This window comes from Armigeres subalbatus, chromosome 1 (assembly GCF_024139115.2).
Source record: "Armigeres subalbatus isolate Guangzhou_Male chromosome 1, GZ_Asu_2, whole genome shotgun sequence".
Taxonomy (NCBI): Eukaryota; Metazoa; Arthropoda; class Insecta; order Diptera; family Culicidae; genus Armigeres; species Armigeres subalbatus.
In genome coordinates, this window is record NC_085139.1 from 265,820,809 (window position 1) to 265,840,903 (window position 20,095).

The 20,095-nt window shown below is 41.3% G+C and overlaps 1 protein-coding gene across 3 annotated transcripts in view; it reads left to right on the forward strand.

The window, feature by feature from the left end:
• LOC134207330 (monocarboxylate transporter 2) overlaps positions 1–8,691 on the forward strand; it is a 119,691-nt gene extending 111,000 nt beyond the window's left edge. For all 3 annotated transcript variants that reach the window (XM_062683052.1, XM_062683050.1, XM_062683051.1), the window contains exons 4-8: positions 6,214–6,651; positions 6,712–6,812; positions 6,871–7,474; positions 7,534–7,734; positions 7,804–8,691. In XM_062683052.1, the coding sequence (XP_062539036.1) occupies positions 6,214–6,651; positions 6,712–6,812; positions 6,871–7,474; positions 7,534–7,734; positions 7,804–7,964 (1,505 nt within the window). In that variant the 3' untranslated portion in view covers positions 7,965–8,691. The remainder of the gene's footprint in view (positions 1–6,213; positions 6,652–6,711; positions 6,813–6,870; positions 7,475–7,533; positions 7,735–7,803) is intronic.
• The last annotated feature ends 11,404 nt before the right edge of the window (positions 8,692–20,095 follow it).

The window sequence follows — 20,095 nt, forward strand, 5'->3', positions numbered from 1 at the left end:
TGAGCCATTTTGAAGAAAGAATGAATAGAATGAAGAAACCATTGTCCGCTTCCGGATAAAAGCCTGAAGTAACGAAAATAGTGAAGAAATGCAAAATATACCAAAAGTTATGCTTATTATAAAATTTGACGATTTTTCGAAAAGTTAGTATTCAAAACCTTAAATTTATCGATATTTCAAGATGTTTTGCTGAAACACATAAAACTAATCCATTGTATCAACTATCAACACATGCAAAAATTTGAATGTTTCATTTTTGAGTGAAAATTGTGGCTATCTTCTTTGCTGATCTTATTTATAGAAGTATTGTTATTATTTTAAACAAAATAGAAATAAATAAAGTTTCAGTTTTGTATTTTCTTGTTTCAAATATTTGCCTACCATGTTTCGAGGGGCCATTTCGTAGAGTTTTAGTAGTATTTTGCTTTTCTTTCGCCTGCGTTACGTGTGGCATACTATTAAAATGGATCTTAATAGTGCAATCGTGTTTAATTTGTGATGTTATATTCTACACTTGAATTGTATAAGTATCACTATATGATAAAATACCTTAGTGGTGCACAACTATGCGAGGCAGAGGTTAATCAGCAAAATGCTATAAAATCTCGAGAATCATAATATATGAAGCAAATATACAATAACTCCTAAACCATCTAAGTAGGCTTAATATGAACCAGAACTGACAGCCACATCATTAGCAATCAAAGCAATCGGGAAATGTATCAACAGTCACACGAAGTGAATCATCAGTTGCGTAAAGTGTTTCAGAGGCTCTCCGCTTGCCGACAGCTAGAATAAACTGCACATTATCCGCTTCATATCTACCCTTTCCTTAAATCGAGTAAATGCCTGAGTTGAAAAAAGGAATCATATCCTCTCTTGCCCTCTGACGGGGCCTGCAGCAAGCAAAGAGCGTGTCGTTCATTATTCGCGAAGTCGAAGCAACCCAAGCAACCAGAAGTTCGGATAAGAAGGGCTATTTTGGCTTAATCAGCTCTCATTTTAAGTAATTTTTTGTATGGTAGGAGCGTAAAAGTGAACTTTAAAGTTCCGTTAAGGATGCTTGGAACTTGATGTGAACCATAGTGAACCAATTAGTTCGGTTAAGAGAAAATTTAAGTAAAATCTGAACTTCTGGTTGTTTAGGAACTCTGCTCTTCCCTCCTATGGGAAACCCCATTGCTATCTGTCAGAGTTTGAGTGAAACATGGTCGCTATCTCCACCTCTCTGTTGCTCTACTGTAAAAGTCCATAAAGAACTGCCATTGGTTGTGTGAAGAATTTTGCTTCGACTTCGCGAATGGTTTCGAAAACTTCCGAACAAGCGGAGAGAGTGGTTATTCCACGGTAGTTGCTCAGGTCGCATTTGTTACCTTTCTTATGAACTTCTCTTATGAGAAGTGTTACTCGCGGATCGGAAGGACCCGTATTAAAACCCTGGGTACCGGCTAGTCAGAGCTTGTGCTCTTCTGCCCACAGGGTCGGCACTATAGGAACAGCTCAAGAGCTCTTTCGTACTAACAATAATTGCTTAACACGATATTTACCATTAAACCATTTATTGTGTGACTTACAGAGGTGTGTTCGTGTAGGTAGTGTATTGGTTGGCCGGCCGGCTGATGAGGGCGATGCTCGGGTGATCGGGGTTGCCACATGTGCCTTGAGCTTGGCTTACTCGACGACGTATACGTGTCCGGTCGGTGGTATGACACACGGACAATCGACTGCGGGGTTAGTGGAACTACGGATGTCGCCGGTCGCGCTAGTGAACTACTCGTAATCAAGCTCTGGGAGTTTTCACGTGGCCACTGGGGAAACTGCTGGGCGGGGGAACGTCGACCTAACCTCTCCGGGTTACTCGATACGAGGTCGCGTGGTCAAAAGGAACAGGTCCTCAGAAATTCCGGAAACCGGGAAACTTACGTTTCGCAGTGCGCTTTGGGATGGCACCAGCCAAAAGCACTTCAGGGTTGCAATTTGGGTCCTAACCGTCGAGTGGATAGCAGATAACGAGATTTTAGGGAACGACTGGTGTCGCAGAGGGAATGTTTTACCATACCTGATTCGAGATCGTAGGCGAATACAAAGTATTGCCGTTATCTGGATCTACTTCGATTACAATTTCGAATCACTGCATACTTTATAATTTTGATCTTGCGTAGCTTGTATCACTTTCGAAGTGTGGAGATGAAAGAAGTGTATGGCTATTCAATCATCCGTATTCTTCCCAAAACTTCTCTTCTATCTAGCTGTCCCACTTTCACTGGTCATTTCTGCTTTATGTGGCAACCCGTTTTGCGATTCACCGTGATCGAGGGGTATCGTGTGGTGTTGAATTGTTTTTACAAATTTTGTTCTAAATGTATCTAACTTTTTTATCGTTTATTTAAATTCAAGAGTGTGCATGCTTTAAGTTAATTTATCATTTTATTTTTTCTATTTAGTTAGGCTTTCCAGTTTTATTTATATTACCGAACTTAAGAATAACGCTAAGCTACTAGTTAATTGCATTTTTTTTTTACAAACAAAGTATTTTATGCTACAACGGTAACAGAAGGAATGACGATTTCCAGCGCATGGGAAACGTTCTGGTTCGAAGTGAGAGATTGAAGATTTTTGCTAACGGTAAGATCACTCGAACACTGCACAGTAATTTTTTTTTCGTGATTTTCGTGAAGCCCATATATTTTTTTAAATTTAACATATATATTGAATGAGCTAGTTCCAAAACTTTTTGATTGTAGCTTGTAAATTTAATTTTCGATGTCTTGTTGAAGTTCATTCCGTAAAGTGTCTCCCGAACAAATATGTATGAGAAAATGAAATTTGGCTAAACTTTTTTGGGAAAGATTCGAAAAAAATTTGTCTACTTTCCGGTGGTTAGTGTGGTGAATTGCGCATAGCTGCGCCAAAGCAGGAAATTGACTGGTGCAATGATAAAATGAGGACGCTGTCTGGCTTAGACTTACGGAAGCCCTTGGATAACATAAAGTATGTCGCATAACCATTTTAACCTCACAATGAATTCAACGTTTCAAAATTACTCTGTGGTGAAGTTTTCAGGTTTTGTCCGGGATTTGTATGAGGGCCAGCCACTGTGCACCGGCGCAGCAAAGCAGCGGATATCCCGTCCGGTCCAGCACAGAATGGAAATTTCAGTTTCCGGATCGCTCGGCACACATCTTCATCACTGATGGGAAAGATGCATAAGTCCGGTACATCACGAGGAATGTCACGAGAAGCCTCGATGGCAAGAGATAGCGGAGCTGAGAAATCGTTGAAGAAGGTTTTAAACTGTTCAGCAAAGAGCTCGCATTTGTCAGCTGGAGTGTCAGCAGAAACACCATTCAGTTGCATTGACGTAGAAAGACCATCGTCGTTCTGTTTGGACCTAACAAATTTCCATAATTGCTTGTTGTGTGCGGCTGATGAATCGGGAATGCACTGTTGCTTGTTGTACGTGGAACGATAATTGCAGTATCTACGTAGTGCAGAGGAACAGCGACGTTTAAGTATTCGTAATCTGTGATAAGACCACGCGGGCTTTCGTGCAGGTCCAACAATCGGAACATGGATAGCGAATGCACGAACGATACTGTCGGTGAAAAAGTCCACGTTATCAAATCGTCGACGTTATCAAATACTTATGTAAATTGATGCAATCCCAATCCATTGCAAGTATCATTTCATTCAGTACAGAGTAATCTGCTTTTCGGAAGTAATAACTGCTCGAATCATGTCCAGACGCAAAGGTTTTTGGCGGTACATAAGGCAACCCCAAGGTAAGCGGAGGATGGTTCAAATCAACAGGTATCAGCGGTTTAAGAGCAGGACATATTGCGCAACTAGGCATCACTACATCGTTAGCCAGAACGAGATCAAGTACACGACCATTTGAGTTAACCATAGAGTTGATTTGGGTCAATCCATGAATCCGTCCAAAAATGCGCAACTCGATTCTGTTAGGCGAGAACGAATCAAGTCAACATGTCGTGTGCACACGGGTGAGAATTCTCGGCCAAACACCACCGAATCGCAGATTGATTGTAGTCACCGAGCAACAGGGCCTTGTCGTTAGCCCTCAGTGTAGAATTAACCATTTCGATAGATTCTAGATGGCGTTGAATATCATCAGGATTGTTCATACGATGGAGTTCATATACGAACTCCAATGCTGATAATGAATCCAGGCATATTGACTTGAACCCATAATTGTTCGAGGGTATTACTGACGACAGCAGATTCACGAGCACAATTGAACTTAGATAAAACTGCGGTGTACTAACCACCGCCACGGGTTTTACGGCTATTCAATGGATTGTGATCAGTTCTGAACACCGAGTAGTGGCGTTCAAAAAGCTGTGCTGATTGTATGGCGTCGTCGACCCAAGTTTCGATTAATACAACAACATCGTAATCTCCTTTACATACCGCCAAAAAGAAGTCGTCGATTTTGGTACGAAGCCCGCGAACATTCGGGTAGGAGATGTGCAGACCATCGTTTTCGTTGCTTGATGTGGGAATGCAGAGTACTGGAATGTTGGAGAGCATCATTTTCAAATGGAGAATCAGGAATCTTGTCAGGAGATGAACTGAACGTGTTGAATGGAAAATTGCCAGATGAACGTTGTTTGAAGGTCCCTCACCGGCCTCAAACACAGGGCCGGGACGGCTGATGAGCGGATATGGACCGTCCACAAGGATGAAGGCATGGATTGACACGACTGTGGTGAGCGGGTAGGGTAGGGACCTTCCACAAGGCTGGGGGCAAGTGTGCGTCGTGGTGTCCGATCGAGAGGATTATCAGATGAATGATGCACTGCTGCTTGATGACCGGAATAAGGGAGCTTCCCACTATCAGCATATTCTCCTAATTGCTAGGTCGAAAAATCTATTCGCTGCCATGACGATTTGAGTCGCTTAGCGGAAATGGAACAGTCAGTACTCCAAGAGGCGTGGTTTACGTCGAGCAGTTGGTCGTAGGACGAATTTCGTTTTGTATTAAATACATGGCAGTTATTACATTTCAAATAATCAGCAAGGCACTCATTCACCTGATGATCACCAACACACCTCTGTCAGCATGAAGGATACTTGCAGGAAGCAGTTTGGTATCCATATTCCGAGCAACAGATGGGCACCAGAATATAGAATTCAGTAATGCGATTAGATCGTTCATGTTCATGTTCATCGATCCTAGCAATAATTCATAACTACGAAACGCCGCACATGTGCTACTACCTCTACTACACCATGCGTGTCTGAACTGCCCAAACGAGGACAATGTTAAACCGAAACTGATCGGCATGTGAAGAAATGTGCGAAAAATTCCCGACCATGAAAATTCAGACAAACTTTCCATTCGGGTTGGTTTCAAATGGGTTTCCCATTGAAATTTAAAAAAAAAGTTTCTTGAGTAAATTCAAAAGTGTTTCTTTTGGAAATATTAAAAAAAAATTCCGTGAAGATTCACAAGAATTTCCCATGGAGACTGTAAAGATTTTTTTTTCAGCCGGATGAGAAAAGTATCCACTTAACGATGGCCGACTGCCAGGGGAGCTGATATGTTCTCGAGGCTTGAAGTACCCAAAGGTTCAGATCAAATTTCGAGGTCTAACCTAACGTGTCGAAGATTGAGATGAGAATTCATTTCAACAGCGCTTCACAGTCACGGATCTCGATCTGATACTTTGTGGCACGTTAGAGGTCTATTTCTGTTTTGGTAGGAGATGCTCCAAAAGGACTTGATTGGCAGGTAGTTAGTCGAGCTTTTGTGTTTTTGTGGGCATTTCTGGAGTTTTTGTTCTGTGCGGAGAATGCTTCAGAATGGAACCATTTAATAGAATGATAGTTGTAACGTTTCGGAACTCGAGAACTGGAGATTTTTGATTTTGATTTGATTTCACTGACAATCATAGAAGCGTTCTTGATTGAGGTTATTCGTCTTCCACGCTGCATCCGGAACACATGTAGGTTAGCAAAGGTACTTTTTGGGGTAGCATATCAATTTCAACATGTTTTAAATTGCCACACAATGATGGGGAAGAGTGATTTTCCGATCACCATGTCATTGTTGCCAAAAATTCTCCAAACACCTTTTAATTTTCTTAAAGCGTTTAAAAGACTGCATGTTGCCGTCTCGCTTGGTGATCTTTGATGCTAAATATCATAACTTTACTAAACATAGATAACTAAACTCATCTCTTATTCCAGGGCCCATTTCGTCTTCCCTGGTGAATCGTTTCGGCTGCCGAGCAGTCACCATCGCCGGTGCGATCCTGGCTTCCATCAGTTTGGCCGCCAGCGTGTTCGCGCAAAGTGTATTCTACCTGTTCATCTCCATTGGGTTCGGTACGGGCCTGGGCTTGGGGCTGATCTATCTGCCGGCCATCGTCAGTGTGACGATGTACTTCGAGCGGCTAAGATCCCTGGCGACGGGAATCGCCGTATGCGGCTCCGGATTGGGAACGTTCATCTTCGCTCCGGTTACCGACATGCTGATCAACAACCTGGGCTGGCAGAAAGCACTGCTGGTGCTGTCCGTCATCGTGCTGATAAGCTGCAGCATTTTCGGATCCATGTTCCGGCCTCTGAAAGCCGGGCCTCCCGAACTGGAGATGACGCCGGTTGACTCCCCGAATACCACAGCAAGTGAGTCATAAGATTGCGCAAGAAATCTAAGGATGTTTTTAACATAAGTTTTCGTTTCAGCCTCAAATGGAAAGCAGAACGGTGACGCTGGTGATGGTGATCAGAACAGAGCAGTACGGTCACATAGCATTGGCAATTCCCCGAAAATTGCTCTAAATGCGGTGAGTTACCTTCGGTGTGGTGCTGATTTGATATCTTTTAATCGACAATCTCTTACAGAACGGCAAATCAACCAGCGGACAAAGTCTTCAGCTGGCTTTGAGCCAACCGCTGCTGGCGCAACCAACCACATACGATCAGGTCAATCCCCATCTTTTGGGATCGACCACCATCCGAAGAGCGGAAAGTGGAACCATGTACCGCAAAGACGCACTCTACACCGGTTCGCTGCACAACATTGCTTCACGGCACGCTTCCCACGCCAGTTTAGCTACGTACGACAAGGGACAGTACGGATCTCTGCAAGGAAATGCCAAATCCATCGATTCCGATGAGCCAGTCATCTGCTGTGGCTGCATCAGCTGTTCCAAGGAAACTTCCGACACCTTCCGGGAGATGATGAGCTTCTCCATTCTGAAGGACCCGATCTTTATTGTGTTCACCGTTTCGAACTTCCTGACCAGCATCGGCTTTAATGTTCCCTATGTTTACCTGGCCGCGCAAGCCGACGTCTTGCAGATAGATACCAAGCAGGCCAGCTACCTACTCGGGATCATCGGTATCGCAAACACCGTCGGTCGTATCATTCTCGGTTACTTGTCTGACAAACCGTGGGTGAACAGGCTGCTGGTCTATAACCTGATGCTCACCATCTGCGGCGTTTGTATGTTCCATTCGTTCTTCTTTCCCTCAGTGAATCTAATAACAATGATTTCCCAACAGCAACTGCCTTCTCCGTTATGTGCCTCGACTTCTACAGCCTTGCGACGTACTCTGCAATCTTCGGTTTCACAATCGGTGCCTACGTCGGCCTGACGTCGGTCATTCTGGTGGATCTACTCGGTCTGGAAAAGCTCACGAATGCCTTCGGTTTGCTACTTCTTTTCCAAGGTATTGCCTCCTTTGTCGGACCTCCCCTCGCCGGTAAGTTAAATATAAGTTGAAACTCGCAAAGAGTCGTCTTTATAAAATCGATCTTCTACTCCCGCACAGGATGGCTATATGACATAACCCTCTCGTACAACCCGGGCTTCATTCTGGCCGGAACGACTATCGCCATGTCCGGTATAATGCTGTTTGCCATTCCTCCGATGCAGCGATACAGGGCAAAGAAGCAATCCGCTGCGGCAGCAGCACAAGCGCAGCAAAGTTGAAACTGCTCAAACCGCAACAGACTTTCTCCCGTGAAGGAAGGGTAACGATTAACAAAAAGAGAAACGCAGGCTACTTGTGATAGCTAAACTGAACGTTAACTAAGTAGGCTTATTTCCTGAATGGTCTTCCCTCCTAGTAGGCGCGGAAGCGAATTACAGTTTTAAGAATACCAAAAATAGGCTACCGCTATCATGTTATGAAATATTAGTGAAATTTAAAACACAAAACAAGAAATCCGTAAACATATCTTATTAGGATAATGTTCAACTAGACGAGAAGTTACAAATTAGGTAGTTCAATTAGCGAATTCGGAGTGATGCGTGCGTAGGAGATACCCAACTTTTGCAAGGGACCACATACAACTGTGCGAGGTATGGTGCGTGAGTATGCGTGAAGGTGAAGAAACTAGCCTAATTAGCCAGTAAGTTCGGTAAGCTCCGGATAATGATGTACTGTAAAGATTTTTACAGCGAATTTAAGGTGATGCCCACGTATAAAGAGATCGTGCCATGATGCGATACGATTACAGGGTCAAATAGCTGATTGTTAGAGCTACAAAGATTTGTTTTTATGTTCATTTTCATCATGTTGTAATTTTTTTTGTAATCCAAATAATGCCATTTTAAGCTCTTCCAAAGTGCCGTCACTAACGACGAAATGTTCGAGTTACTGTTGAGTTATGATAGTTTATATTGATAACATTAAAATTGTATAAAGGAAAACTGACGACGACATTTGGTTTGTTTCTTTCACTGGTAGAGTCTAATCTTGTAGTTGAGTTTCAAAAAACTTCGTCCAAAAGCTAGAATATCACTGCCCTTACAACAACTGGGTTTTGTGAAGCATAAAGAACCTAATTAAATTTTCTTATAGCCTGTTCAGATTACGAGGTCCATGACATGATAAAGATTGTCTTGATGTCATCGTATTTTCATTTCATACCTCGTAATTTAAATAATCTAATAGTTGTGATGATAAGAACCGTAGCTGAATAATTTGATCCAGTCAGTTTACAGCATAACCAATTGGCAGCATATTCTGAATGGTAAATTGAGGAATGCTCTATTCAAGCGTGATGCAACAGCACATTCACACGTGATTTTGGCTCGTAGCTTTTTGGAAAGTGTTAAACTATTTTCATTAACGCGGTGGTATTCTTCTCGATTTATTATAATGAAGGCAATAAGGCAAACAGTGCGCACGTTGGCTGAGTTTTGTGGGTCTGAAATTCATGTATCGGATCGGATCTGTTGCGACGACGAATTCCTGTACAAACATTCCACGGCTCCAAGCCAATCAAATCACTACAGCATAGGGTGACCATACGGTATCCTAAAGGAGGACATGTCCTCCTTTTTCCATAAAAATCGGATGTCCTCCTTTTGCGTTATAATGTCCTCCTTTTTGCCTACTTTTGAGAAATAAGTAATAAAACAGGACATCAATTTCTGATTAGTGCTTTACTTTATCTTGCTGATTCAAATATTGGAACAGAGATAGATGCACATTTTCTTCCTTATCAGAGGCATTCGCATTGAAATTTCAAATAAAATCAATATGAATAACGAATATTCAATGAGTCAATTAGAAAATATCAAAAGAATATCCGGCAAGTTGATTTGAAACAAATGTTTGATATTTTCTCGGAATTGTTAGAACGGTGCAGAAAAACAGCCGGCATGAACGCCATCTTTGATACTTCTGCAACTCCACGATATCATCATGTCTGTTCCAGAATGGATTTCAGCAGTAAATCAAAGTAAAAAGTTTACTTTTACAGCTATCCTTCATCCAACGTGGACTATATTTGGCAACTCATCGTTCATATTAACAGTTTGTGGAAGATTTGCTTTAAAAAATGTGTTTTAGGTAACAGTGATAGGATTCATAGTTCTTGGATTGATCATTTTATCTGGAAATAACATCGCGCTGAATTATCGGAAAGCTTCATGAAAATCTTCGTAGTCTAAGTAACAACCCACAAAACATTTTTTGAATTACTACAAATAACAATTGAGAGCTTCGTGGTCATACAGTTTACGGCATAATCAGTCTAAGTGCATTTAAATACCTTTAAATTTTAACTGTGATTCTCGTTGATATTTAATTTAATTGTTTAATGTTAAGAATTGTATGCGATGGTTCTGCCTTTTCTATCATTCGAAATACCATTTTATCTTGCTAAAATTACTTGCAGTTTATCTTGCTAAAAATGTTGTGAGATATTGCTTAAAGTTTCCGCTTATTGATATTTAACACTCGTTCACTTGAAGATTGTTTAATAGAATTCCACTATGAAGATGGTGAGTATGAACTTGTATGTGACATTTGCTTTGCTTTGGAAACAAGTTTTTTTAATCAAACTTAGTCTGTAAAAATCTGATAAAGTTAAACGCAGGAAATTTTGTGTTGAGTATTTGGTTTCCCATGTCCTCCTTTTTAAACAAAATGTCCTCCTTTTTCACTACGATTTGGATGAATGTCCTCCTTTAAACGAATTTCATATGGTCACCCTACTACAGCACGGCTTCACGATGTGAAGAAAAAGGATCTCAGACGGTAGGGCCACGGCAGGTATTTTCGTCTGTTCGTCATAGTCTCGAAAACCAATAAAGGAGACGCTTTTTTTGTAAAACTCATACATACGTACGTATCGTAAGCTCAGGAGAAACGTTCTGCTATAGTGGAGTTCTAGCAAATGTACGTTGCTTTCGTTGGTTTTAGCCCCTACGACGATGGACGGAAATACCTGCTGTGTCCCTACTGCAAAATCTTTCCAGCCATCGTACGTTAAAAACTCGCTCATCACAATTGGACGAATAATATGGGGATCAAAGCCACCTGACCCATTGTGGGTCCATCCCGTAGAAGGATCTCAAACTCTTTAATGTCATCTACTATATTGTTCCTAACAGGGTGCGTTACAGCATTGTGCAACTCGTGGCCACGCATTGTAAAAACCCCTCGAAAAGTCGAAGTAACCAACCGGATTCGAAAGAAAGACCGGTGAATGTTTCGCATGAAATAAATTTTCCTAAAAATACGTGCAGCGCATAATTTAAAAACTTTGACAGTACGCTCTTTTTTCCTTTGTGTGTATGTGTGTGTATCTTCAATCTAACCCCCACTGTCCGGCAGTGGTATTATGGAAGAAAAGCTGTCTTTAATAAAGTCAGCTTTAGTCCGGGAGTTAGAAGGTGCTAGCTCTACTGCAGCTCCAGTGACCCATTTCAGACTGCCTGGTAACTCACGTCCAGTCCGAGGTCACTTTCACTAGCAATAAGCCCCGCCTGTTTATGCTACCATTATCAATTGGATAATGGATCCATCCATAAACAAACTTCCGGATTTTTTTTAATCCAGCGCGCATTTAGTTTTGGAATCATATAAAAACTTATTGAAACAATCTCACCAAATTGATCCAATCACTTCCACGAACAATTTACTTCACTCTTTCAAAGCTATACCGAGTAATTCGATAAATAATAAATAAATAACCATCTATCTCTGGTATTATCATACAGCCACACATATTTCACCAAAAACATCCCCGCATACACAAACGACTTCGCGCACTCAATAATTAAGAAATACACTTTATTAAAGGTAAATTCCAAACTTCAAAACACTTTTCTAGTACATGCAAAATATAAACTTCAGCCAAATCTGTTCCTTGCGCGAACGAACAAAAACGTGGCAGCAAATTAAAAACCAACCATCCGCGCGCATGGCTTGCTGCGATCATCTGACAGTACGTTTTTTTTTTCCTTTAACCCCTTAAACATATCAGGCAAATGAAGACCCATGAAAGACGGTTTAAAACATCTAACTTTGGAGACGCTTGCTAAATAAGGTATCTGACCTTACTTTCTTGATACTTCATGGGCTACAGCTTCTCGATGAACCTACTGTTGGAAGCGCACAACAGTGGAAACAAACGTACAGCGGAACGAGAAAACAAAACGTGAACAATTGATTGTATATTATTAGACAGCTCGGCCGTACGAAAACCATTTTTTTGTTAAATATCTTGGCTGTGCATATGCACAGCACATGTTTCGAAATGGACAAATTGATATGAAATTTGCGAAAAGGAGTGGAGTGGAGTCTTGGAGGGACTCGAACCCTCAACCTCCTACTCTCTAGATAGGCGTGATATTTTTTTTATTTTTTTTTAATTATATTTGTTATTATACAAATCCGCCCAGCCCTGATGCAACTCTATCACGCTGCTTATAAATTACTCAATAATTGAGTAATTTTTAAGCAATTATTATGAGAGTAATGGATTGCGTCATGGCTAAATTGATTAATGACTTAAAGTGTGCATGTAAACAGCGTATTTGTTAAAAGAAAAATAGAAATATTATTCAAATCGAATGAGTTATTAGCAAACAAAACAATAGTGTCCAACTAGGAAAGTTTCTCCGTCGAATGAAACTAGTTGCACTCGAATCGGTCAAGTCCTTCTATATGAAACGTGTTTAACAATAAAAAATTCCTGGGGCTACACACACACACACACACACAGTCAGACATGTGCTCAGTTTTTCGAGCTGAGTCGATTGGTATATAACACTATGGGTCTCCGAGCCTTCTATCAAAATTTGGCTTTTGGAGTGAAATTATAGCCTTCTGGTACAACTTTGTTGTACGAGAAAGGCAAAACGTGAACGACGGACGAAAGTAAAACTCAACCAGTTACTTGGACTGTTCACGAACGAATACAATTTATTCAACATGAAAAATATAGACAATAAAATTCGACCAATTTTCGGAATAGTATCGATTTTTGTCATATTCTACAAAAACAACGGAATGTGGTCACTTTTTGGCTAGCAATAAGCCTGTTTCATGCTGGATAAAATACTAATGATCATATAAACTGTATATTCGTGTCACAGACAAATGGACGCAACACAGATTTCCTAAAATGACCAAAAAAGCACTATCAGCTTCTTTTCTTTTTCTTTTTATTGGCATTACATCCCCACACTGGGACAGAGCCGCCTCGCAGCTTAGTGTTCATTAAGCACTTCCACAGTTATTAACTGCGAGGTTTCTAAGCCAAGTTACCATTTTTGCATTCATATATCATGAGGCTAGCACGATGATACTTTTATGCCCAGGGAAGTCGAGACAATTTCCAATCCGAAAATTGCCTAGACCGGCACCGGGAATCCAACCCAGCCACCCTCAGCATGGTCTTGCTTTGTAGCCGCGCGTCTTACCGCACGGCTAAGGAGGGCCCCATTGAGTAGAACTTATTAAACCCACCAAGGAGGGCAGAACAGATTCAATTAGCGTCATATTGAGACATCAACGAGAAGGAATTTCATTTATTTAATATTTCATTATTTTTTTTTCATAATTATAAAAAGGTGTTGTGCCAAGGAGTTATTCAACACACTACTCATCAACACGTTATGACACGTTATGGTTAAATCTATAATTCGCTCCTATAATGTAGTAATGTCAAAATTGTAAATTTTGAACAACTTCCCTTCTCACTGCGTAATGCTTTTTATATGATAGATGATTTTTTCTTGAATTATGCGCAACGTTCAGGCATAACCCTCCCCCTTAAAATGTTATGTGAATTGTGTTCGTCACCAAATTCAATTAAAGTGGCATCATTGAGTAACCTAGATTAAAATTGAAAAATAAGAAGTTTACCAAAACACCTGATCAATCCCCCTAGCGGTAATATTGTCTTTCTCGTACATTATAAGAAAATGTATTTTGGCCATAACTTTTGAGCCCATAGTCCGATCCAGCCTATTTTTAATAAGGAACAATGGACCAACGTTCTCTGACGAACAAAACTTGTTGCGAGTGAATCGGTTTAGAGTAAGTGCTTAAAAACGAGTTAAGATCATTTTTGCTCACACACATACAGACATTCACACACACGTACACACATCACCTCAATTCTTCGAACTAAGTCGATCGGTATACAACACTATGAGTGTTTGGGCTTTTTTTAAATGCTTTTAGAGCGATCATGTAGCTTCTACGTATACTTAGTACACGAGAAAGGCAAAAATGGGCATTTTTTTAAATTCATGTATCTTACAAAATGGTGAATTTGGGCAGAATTTTATTCATGGTCCTCAAAACTTATGAGTTCAATAGTGTAGTGCATGATGTTTTACTGCGGGGTATTGCGGGGTACCAAACTGTTTTGTTCGTTAAATATTGCGTAAAATATGCTTTTACAAAACTACTAAAAACTAAATTCTGGACGGAGCTATTATTACATTATCAAGTCTATTGCATAGATCTGTTTAAGAGCTTTGTAACGATATATAAATATGTTACTTTTGAGACGAAAACATGGCAAAGCTGTCCGTTTTCCCAAGAAACGTAAAAATATCATTTCTAGGAGGGGCTAGTTTGAACGCCCCCCACCCCTCTCTAAAAAATCTAAAAAATAAAAACCGTTCTGATTATTGAAATACAGGTTATAAGCTTACTTACTTACTCGCCCAAATCGAAAATTGGCCTTTTGGTAGTTTTGGCCACACCTTTATATGGGGCTGTCCTATTGTGCACTGGTAGGAAGTGTCTCGATCGCGGTAGCTATCGAATCAAACGACGGTAGTGTGTGGCCGAATTCCGCCGAACGAGAAATCCGTTGATTTGATCGTTTGTGTGACGAGGGAGGAGGCAAAGTCATGGCCTGCTATTCACTGGTCAATGTTGGCAACCGAACCGTTATACGGATGATATTTACATGACTGTCATCAATGCACGCTCAGAGTGGATTGCCCAATTTATATTAAATCTCACCCTCACATTCCCCTTCTTTTTTCATAAAAAAAAAGAAAAAAAACTTGCGGTTTTCATAAAACAACTATTTACATCATTTTTTCAACGCATTTTTTTTTTTACATTACAGCCAAATTTAATTTTACAATTCAGTATCCAATATCCGTACTCAATTACCATATTCAAAATCATCCTAATTCAAATATTCCAATTCTACGTTTGATACGATTTTCCAATCCATACGTAAGTGCATATTTACTAAACAAATTAATCCAGCCTTTTTTCTGAGCCTTCTGAACGGTCAACTTTTTTTATGTTCCTGATCCTCTATCTGTATTCCTTTTTCTGCAAATATATCCAGCATTGCCATCCAAAACCAAATAGAATTCGAGCCGGCAGACCATATACAATACAATTTTGATGGCCTTTCAACAGGAAAAGTCAAAACAATATCGGTGGCTCTCCAAACATACTCTGTATTGGTCCTTCAAGCTTAAGCCAATCAATCCGGCACTCTCACAAAACACCTTTGAAAATCAAATTTGAAACGTTGTGTTCTGCTGGTTCACCGCATTGGCGTTTATTTGAAGCGAACAATCGGCCTCTCTTCTACACAACCATCAAAAGCTGCAGCAACCCGATACTCTTCCAGAGCACCTTCGACAACACAAGCAGAAAACCGATGAGAAAACAAATCATTTATTCCGAAAACAAATCATGTTTAATCGAAACCGATAAGAACAACCAATCATTCAATCTGGTACCTTCGACATTACAAGTGGAAACCGACGAGAAAACGAATCATTTGCTTCGACGCTCTTCCAGAGCGCCTTCGACACTACAAGTCGAAACCGATGAGCAAATCATTCAATCCGACGCTCTTCCAGAGCGTCTTCGACATCCCAAGGCGAAACCGATGAGCAAATCATTCAATCCGACGCTCTTTCAGAGCGCCTTCGACACTACAAGTCGAAACCGATGAGCAAATCATTCAATCCGACGCTCTTCCAGAGCATCTTCGACATTACAAGTCGAAACATTCAATCTTCCAGAGCATCATTTAATCCGACACTCTTCCAGAGCGTCTTCGACATCACAAGTCGAAACGAATGAGCAAATCATTCAATCCAACGCTTTTTCAGAGCGCCTTCAACACTACAAGTCGAAACCAATGAGCAAATCATTCAATCCAACGCTTTTCCAGAGCACCTTCGACACTACAAGTCGAAACCAATGAGCAAATCAATCAATCCAACGCTTTTCCAGAGCTTCTTCGACATCACAAGTCGAAACCGATGATCAAATCATTCAATCCGACGCTCTTCCAGAGTGCCTTCGACATCACTAACCACAACCAACGAGCAAATCATTCAATCCGACGCACTTCCAGAGCACCTTCGACACTACAAGTCGAAACCGATGAGCAAATAATTCAATCCGACGCTCTTCCAGAGCGTCTTCCACATCACAAGTCGAAACCGATGAGAAAATTATTCAATCCGACGCTCTTCCAGAGCGTCTTTGACATTACAAGTCGAAACCGATGAGAAAACAAATAATTTATTCCGGCGATCTTCCCTTCGACACCACAAGTCGATACCGAAAAAAAATATGTCCCAATCACGCCCACAGGATACTTACAGAACAATAATTTCCAACCAGGAACAACCTGGCAGAATCGCCAAATGTGTGGCCTTATTCCCCCGAACGAGCAATCTGTTGATTTGATCGCTTATATGCTGTCTTCTCGAGCGTGCAACTCCGGGTGTGCCCGACGAGGGAACACGCAAAGTCAAGGCCTGGGAGTCATGGCCTGCTATTCACTGGTCAATGTTGGCAATCGAACCGTTATACGAATGATATTTACATGTCTGTCATCAATGCACGCTCAGAGTGGATTGCCCAATTTCTATTAAATCTTACCCTCACAGGTGGTAACGTCAATAGCAAATGACAAATCGCGTCGGAGTCTTCAACAGCCGCACCACTTTCTTTTAACTCAAACGATCGAACTTTAGCAAGTGCTCCGGTAAATTATCATCAACTTTCTCCACATACTTCAATGTAAGGAGCTATTTCCGAATATACAACTATCCGGCAACACCACGACGTTTGAACACCGCCTTCAGCGTGTCCCAAATTTGTTTCGGGGTTGCACAGCCTTTCACTAGTTCAAGGTGGCTTTCAGCAATTGCCTGAATTATCACACCTTTACACCTTTTCTACGGCTACGGCTTTCCTACTTGCGAATCATCCGCAACCACTTTCAACTCGTGGATCTCACCCATCTCCCGGTTGAGGCAATCCAGAAGATCGTACGTGTCGAGGACGGTTTCCATCTGGAACCTCCAGTTGATACTCTGCCAGCAGCTGCAGCTCTCTTCTATTCAAACACAACAATCAACATACAATCATCTATAACAAACATTTCCTTAATCTATACCTAAGAGCAACTACAACCTACCGGCGCCTGCTTCATGCACATCCTCATCGACACCGAGGCGTCGCACCCTACCTGGTAATCCAACACTCCTCCTTAGGGTGCACGCCTTGGAACTGGTACCTGGCTCCTTCTAACACCGAGCCTCCCGTCCAGAGCTCCTCCTGGTCCAAATCCGTTGCCCGTACAAATGGACTCCTCTCCGATGTTTGTACGACAACCTCTCCAGCACATGCGCCTGCACAAATGGCCCAACTCCGAAGCTTGCACAGCGAAGCTCGATACTCTGCCCACCCGCTCCTGAATGTTCTTATCCAAAGCTCCTCATGGACTTCTGCTGACCAGCCAGCATCATACCGAACGTTCCAACCTCCTGATGAATTCCTGATGAAAATTATGCGGCCGATCCATGATCCCAATGCGATAACGTCGATGGCCAAAACATCTCACTAAGATGGAAAACGGGAATCGTTCCTGAGCCCATAACCTGTTGGGAGCGCACAGCAGTTAATGCCTAGTAGGCAGACGCAAACGCACTGCATGCTGTGATTTTCGTGTTGGCCAATCATCGGTGTGAAATAAGAAATTCGGCGGTGTGGAGCCAACCGGCGTATGGCGCGCCGTCGGCGTACGTCAATAAGTTTCGGCGGCAGCGGTGTGGCGCGGTAGCGCTCACCTCTACGTAGGACGAATATTCACATAGTGGAGGCGTCCCTAAGGTTGAAAAAATCATCAGGGTTCGTGTTGCTCCAACGCCTAAAGCTTTCACGGAAGTTGATTTTCTATCGTCGATCACACAGCTGGACTGTAGAGCCATGAACTTAAGATGCACGCTAAGCATACACTAACTTTTAGGAATTATTATAATGAATTAGGAGAGGGTGGCACAATATGTACTTCCTAAGCACGATGTTCTAAATATCACATTCATCTCGTACTTAAACAAAACACCACAAAGAGCAACACTCTCACTCAATCTGTTCGTAAAGAATAGAAAATCCTTGAGCCTCAATAAAAACCTGAATATAATCTGAATATGTTGAATGGTATTTAATATATTCGTTCAGAAATGCATTTATGTTGTGTCAATTTTCCTCAGGGTAAATTTTAGATCATCCATCCCTATTGTAATGAAGCTAGAGAAACTCATGAATTGAATTGAACTCACCGATTCGGTGGAAAATTTGCGTTCACGATTTTCCACCCCGCTGGTCAATTACTGTCCCTAGATGGAACGCCACCTTCGTCTGGGCGTAGTGAAGTGTAGTCGGCACAACTTTCGACTACGGTTCACGTGGCAAGCACGTGAGTCAACCCTAGACCGACCGCCCACGCCCGCGTAGGCTTGGCGACGCCTATTAAAGGTGTTAACTTTGCACTACGAGTAGATTTATTCAAATAGTTCCCGCGGCTTACAGGAATAGACACAATGCTTTACCAACGAATCATATTTAATCGGTTGAACTATTTGAGCTTCGTTGATTACCGGAACGGAACTGATAAAATCAAATTTAAGATCTACTTATTTCAAAGTTGAAAGAATTGGGTTCTGATTCCCAGGCAACCAAAACTCAATGAGTTGCAATCTTGAAGATCTAGATGATCAACTGCTTTGCTTCTATTCTATGAAGAATCTCCGTAGTCATTCTAGATGGAACGAAGAACAACTTGTATTTCTGCACGTAATGCTTCGCATATACTCAAACATGCTTCGAATTTGACTCATTTTCGTTAAAAATGGCATTCCAAAAATTGAGTCAAATTGATACTTTTTAAATGAAATCATATTTTCATGGTCTTTATACGTTCAGTGGTAAACAAGTTGGCCGTTCTAACTGAGTAATTATTTTATTGAAGTAGGTATGTAGTCTCATCCATACATGTTTTGGTTGGTCTATTTTTGACGAAAAAGGGATTGGAATTATCGCAATTTTTGGTAGGTTAGGATTAGCAAGGCTTGTTTTTCCCTATTTCAAACTCATGAGTCGAAATGACTCATTTACGAGTGGGAATATATTCTAACATTCATCTACTCAGCGACTGAGTAAAATTGTTTTACCGTCATTTTCTTTCAATCCCAAATAAATTTTACACAATTTTCATTAGAAGTGGGGCAACTATGAGAAAAAGAGATGGCCACTACGGGCGCGAATTCATCAGTGGTGATGAAATTTTCGCGGTTGTTTAAGTCCGGATCGATCGTTTTCTCCGGTGAAGATGAATCCACAACAGCAGCAGCAACAACTTCCCACGGATGCGCTCATCCTACAAGTCCTCCAGCAACTACAACAACAGCAGCTAGTCACAAATCAGCTTCCGCAGCGTCATCGCGAGACACAAGAACAGCAGCGGGTGTACAATGTATGCGCCTCGAACCGAAGACCTTTAGATCTGCAGGCCCTGGCACTACCACATAGCCCACTCTAGTTCCATACCAGTGGGTTGAGCATACTGGATGACATTGCTCAAAAACCATAGTCAACTTTGTTTTGCCATGGGGGGAATGGTCTTGCTTGACTACCCTATTCAAATGTTGAGTATTTCATAAAAACTGCATTATTACATACCGAAGATTATTTTTCAGAATAAAGTGATGTATGGACGAAACTTCCGCAACACTCGAAGGAAATAAACGGAAAAATTGAATTGGGCACATATTGAAAATTTATACTGTGGTATTCTAGAATAAGAGTGTAGTTAGAGAGTTGAGTGGTCGGAGATGAGATTTATATTTTAGTGAATAATATAGTGGTTTATTGGAAATAATATATTCTTTAGTAGAATATCACATTGGCGATCCTGCCAGTGATAAAGAGACTGCATGGTAAGAAGTGGTTGGTAGTTTTGGAAAACGGTAAGTTTTGTTTATTTTTGTTGAGAGTCATCATGGAAAGGGAACACGGAAAAATAAAGAACGAA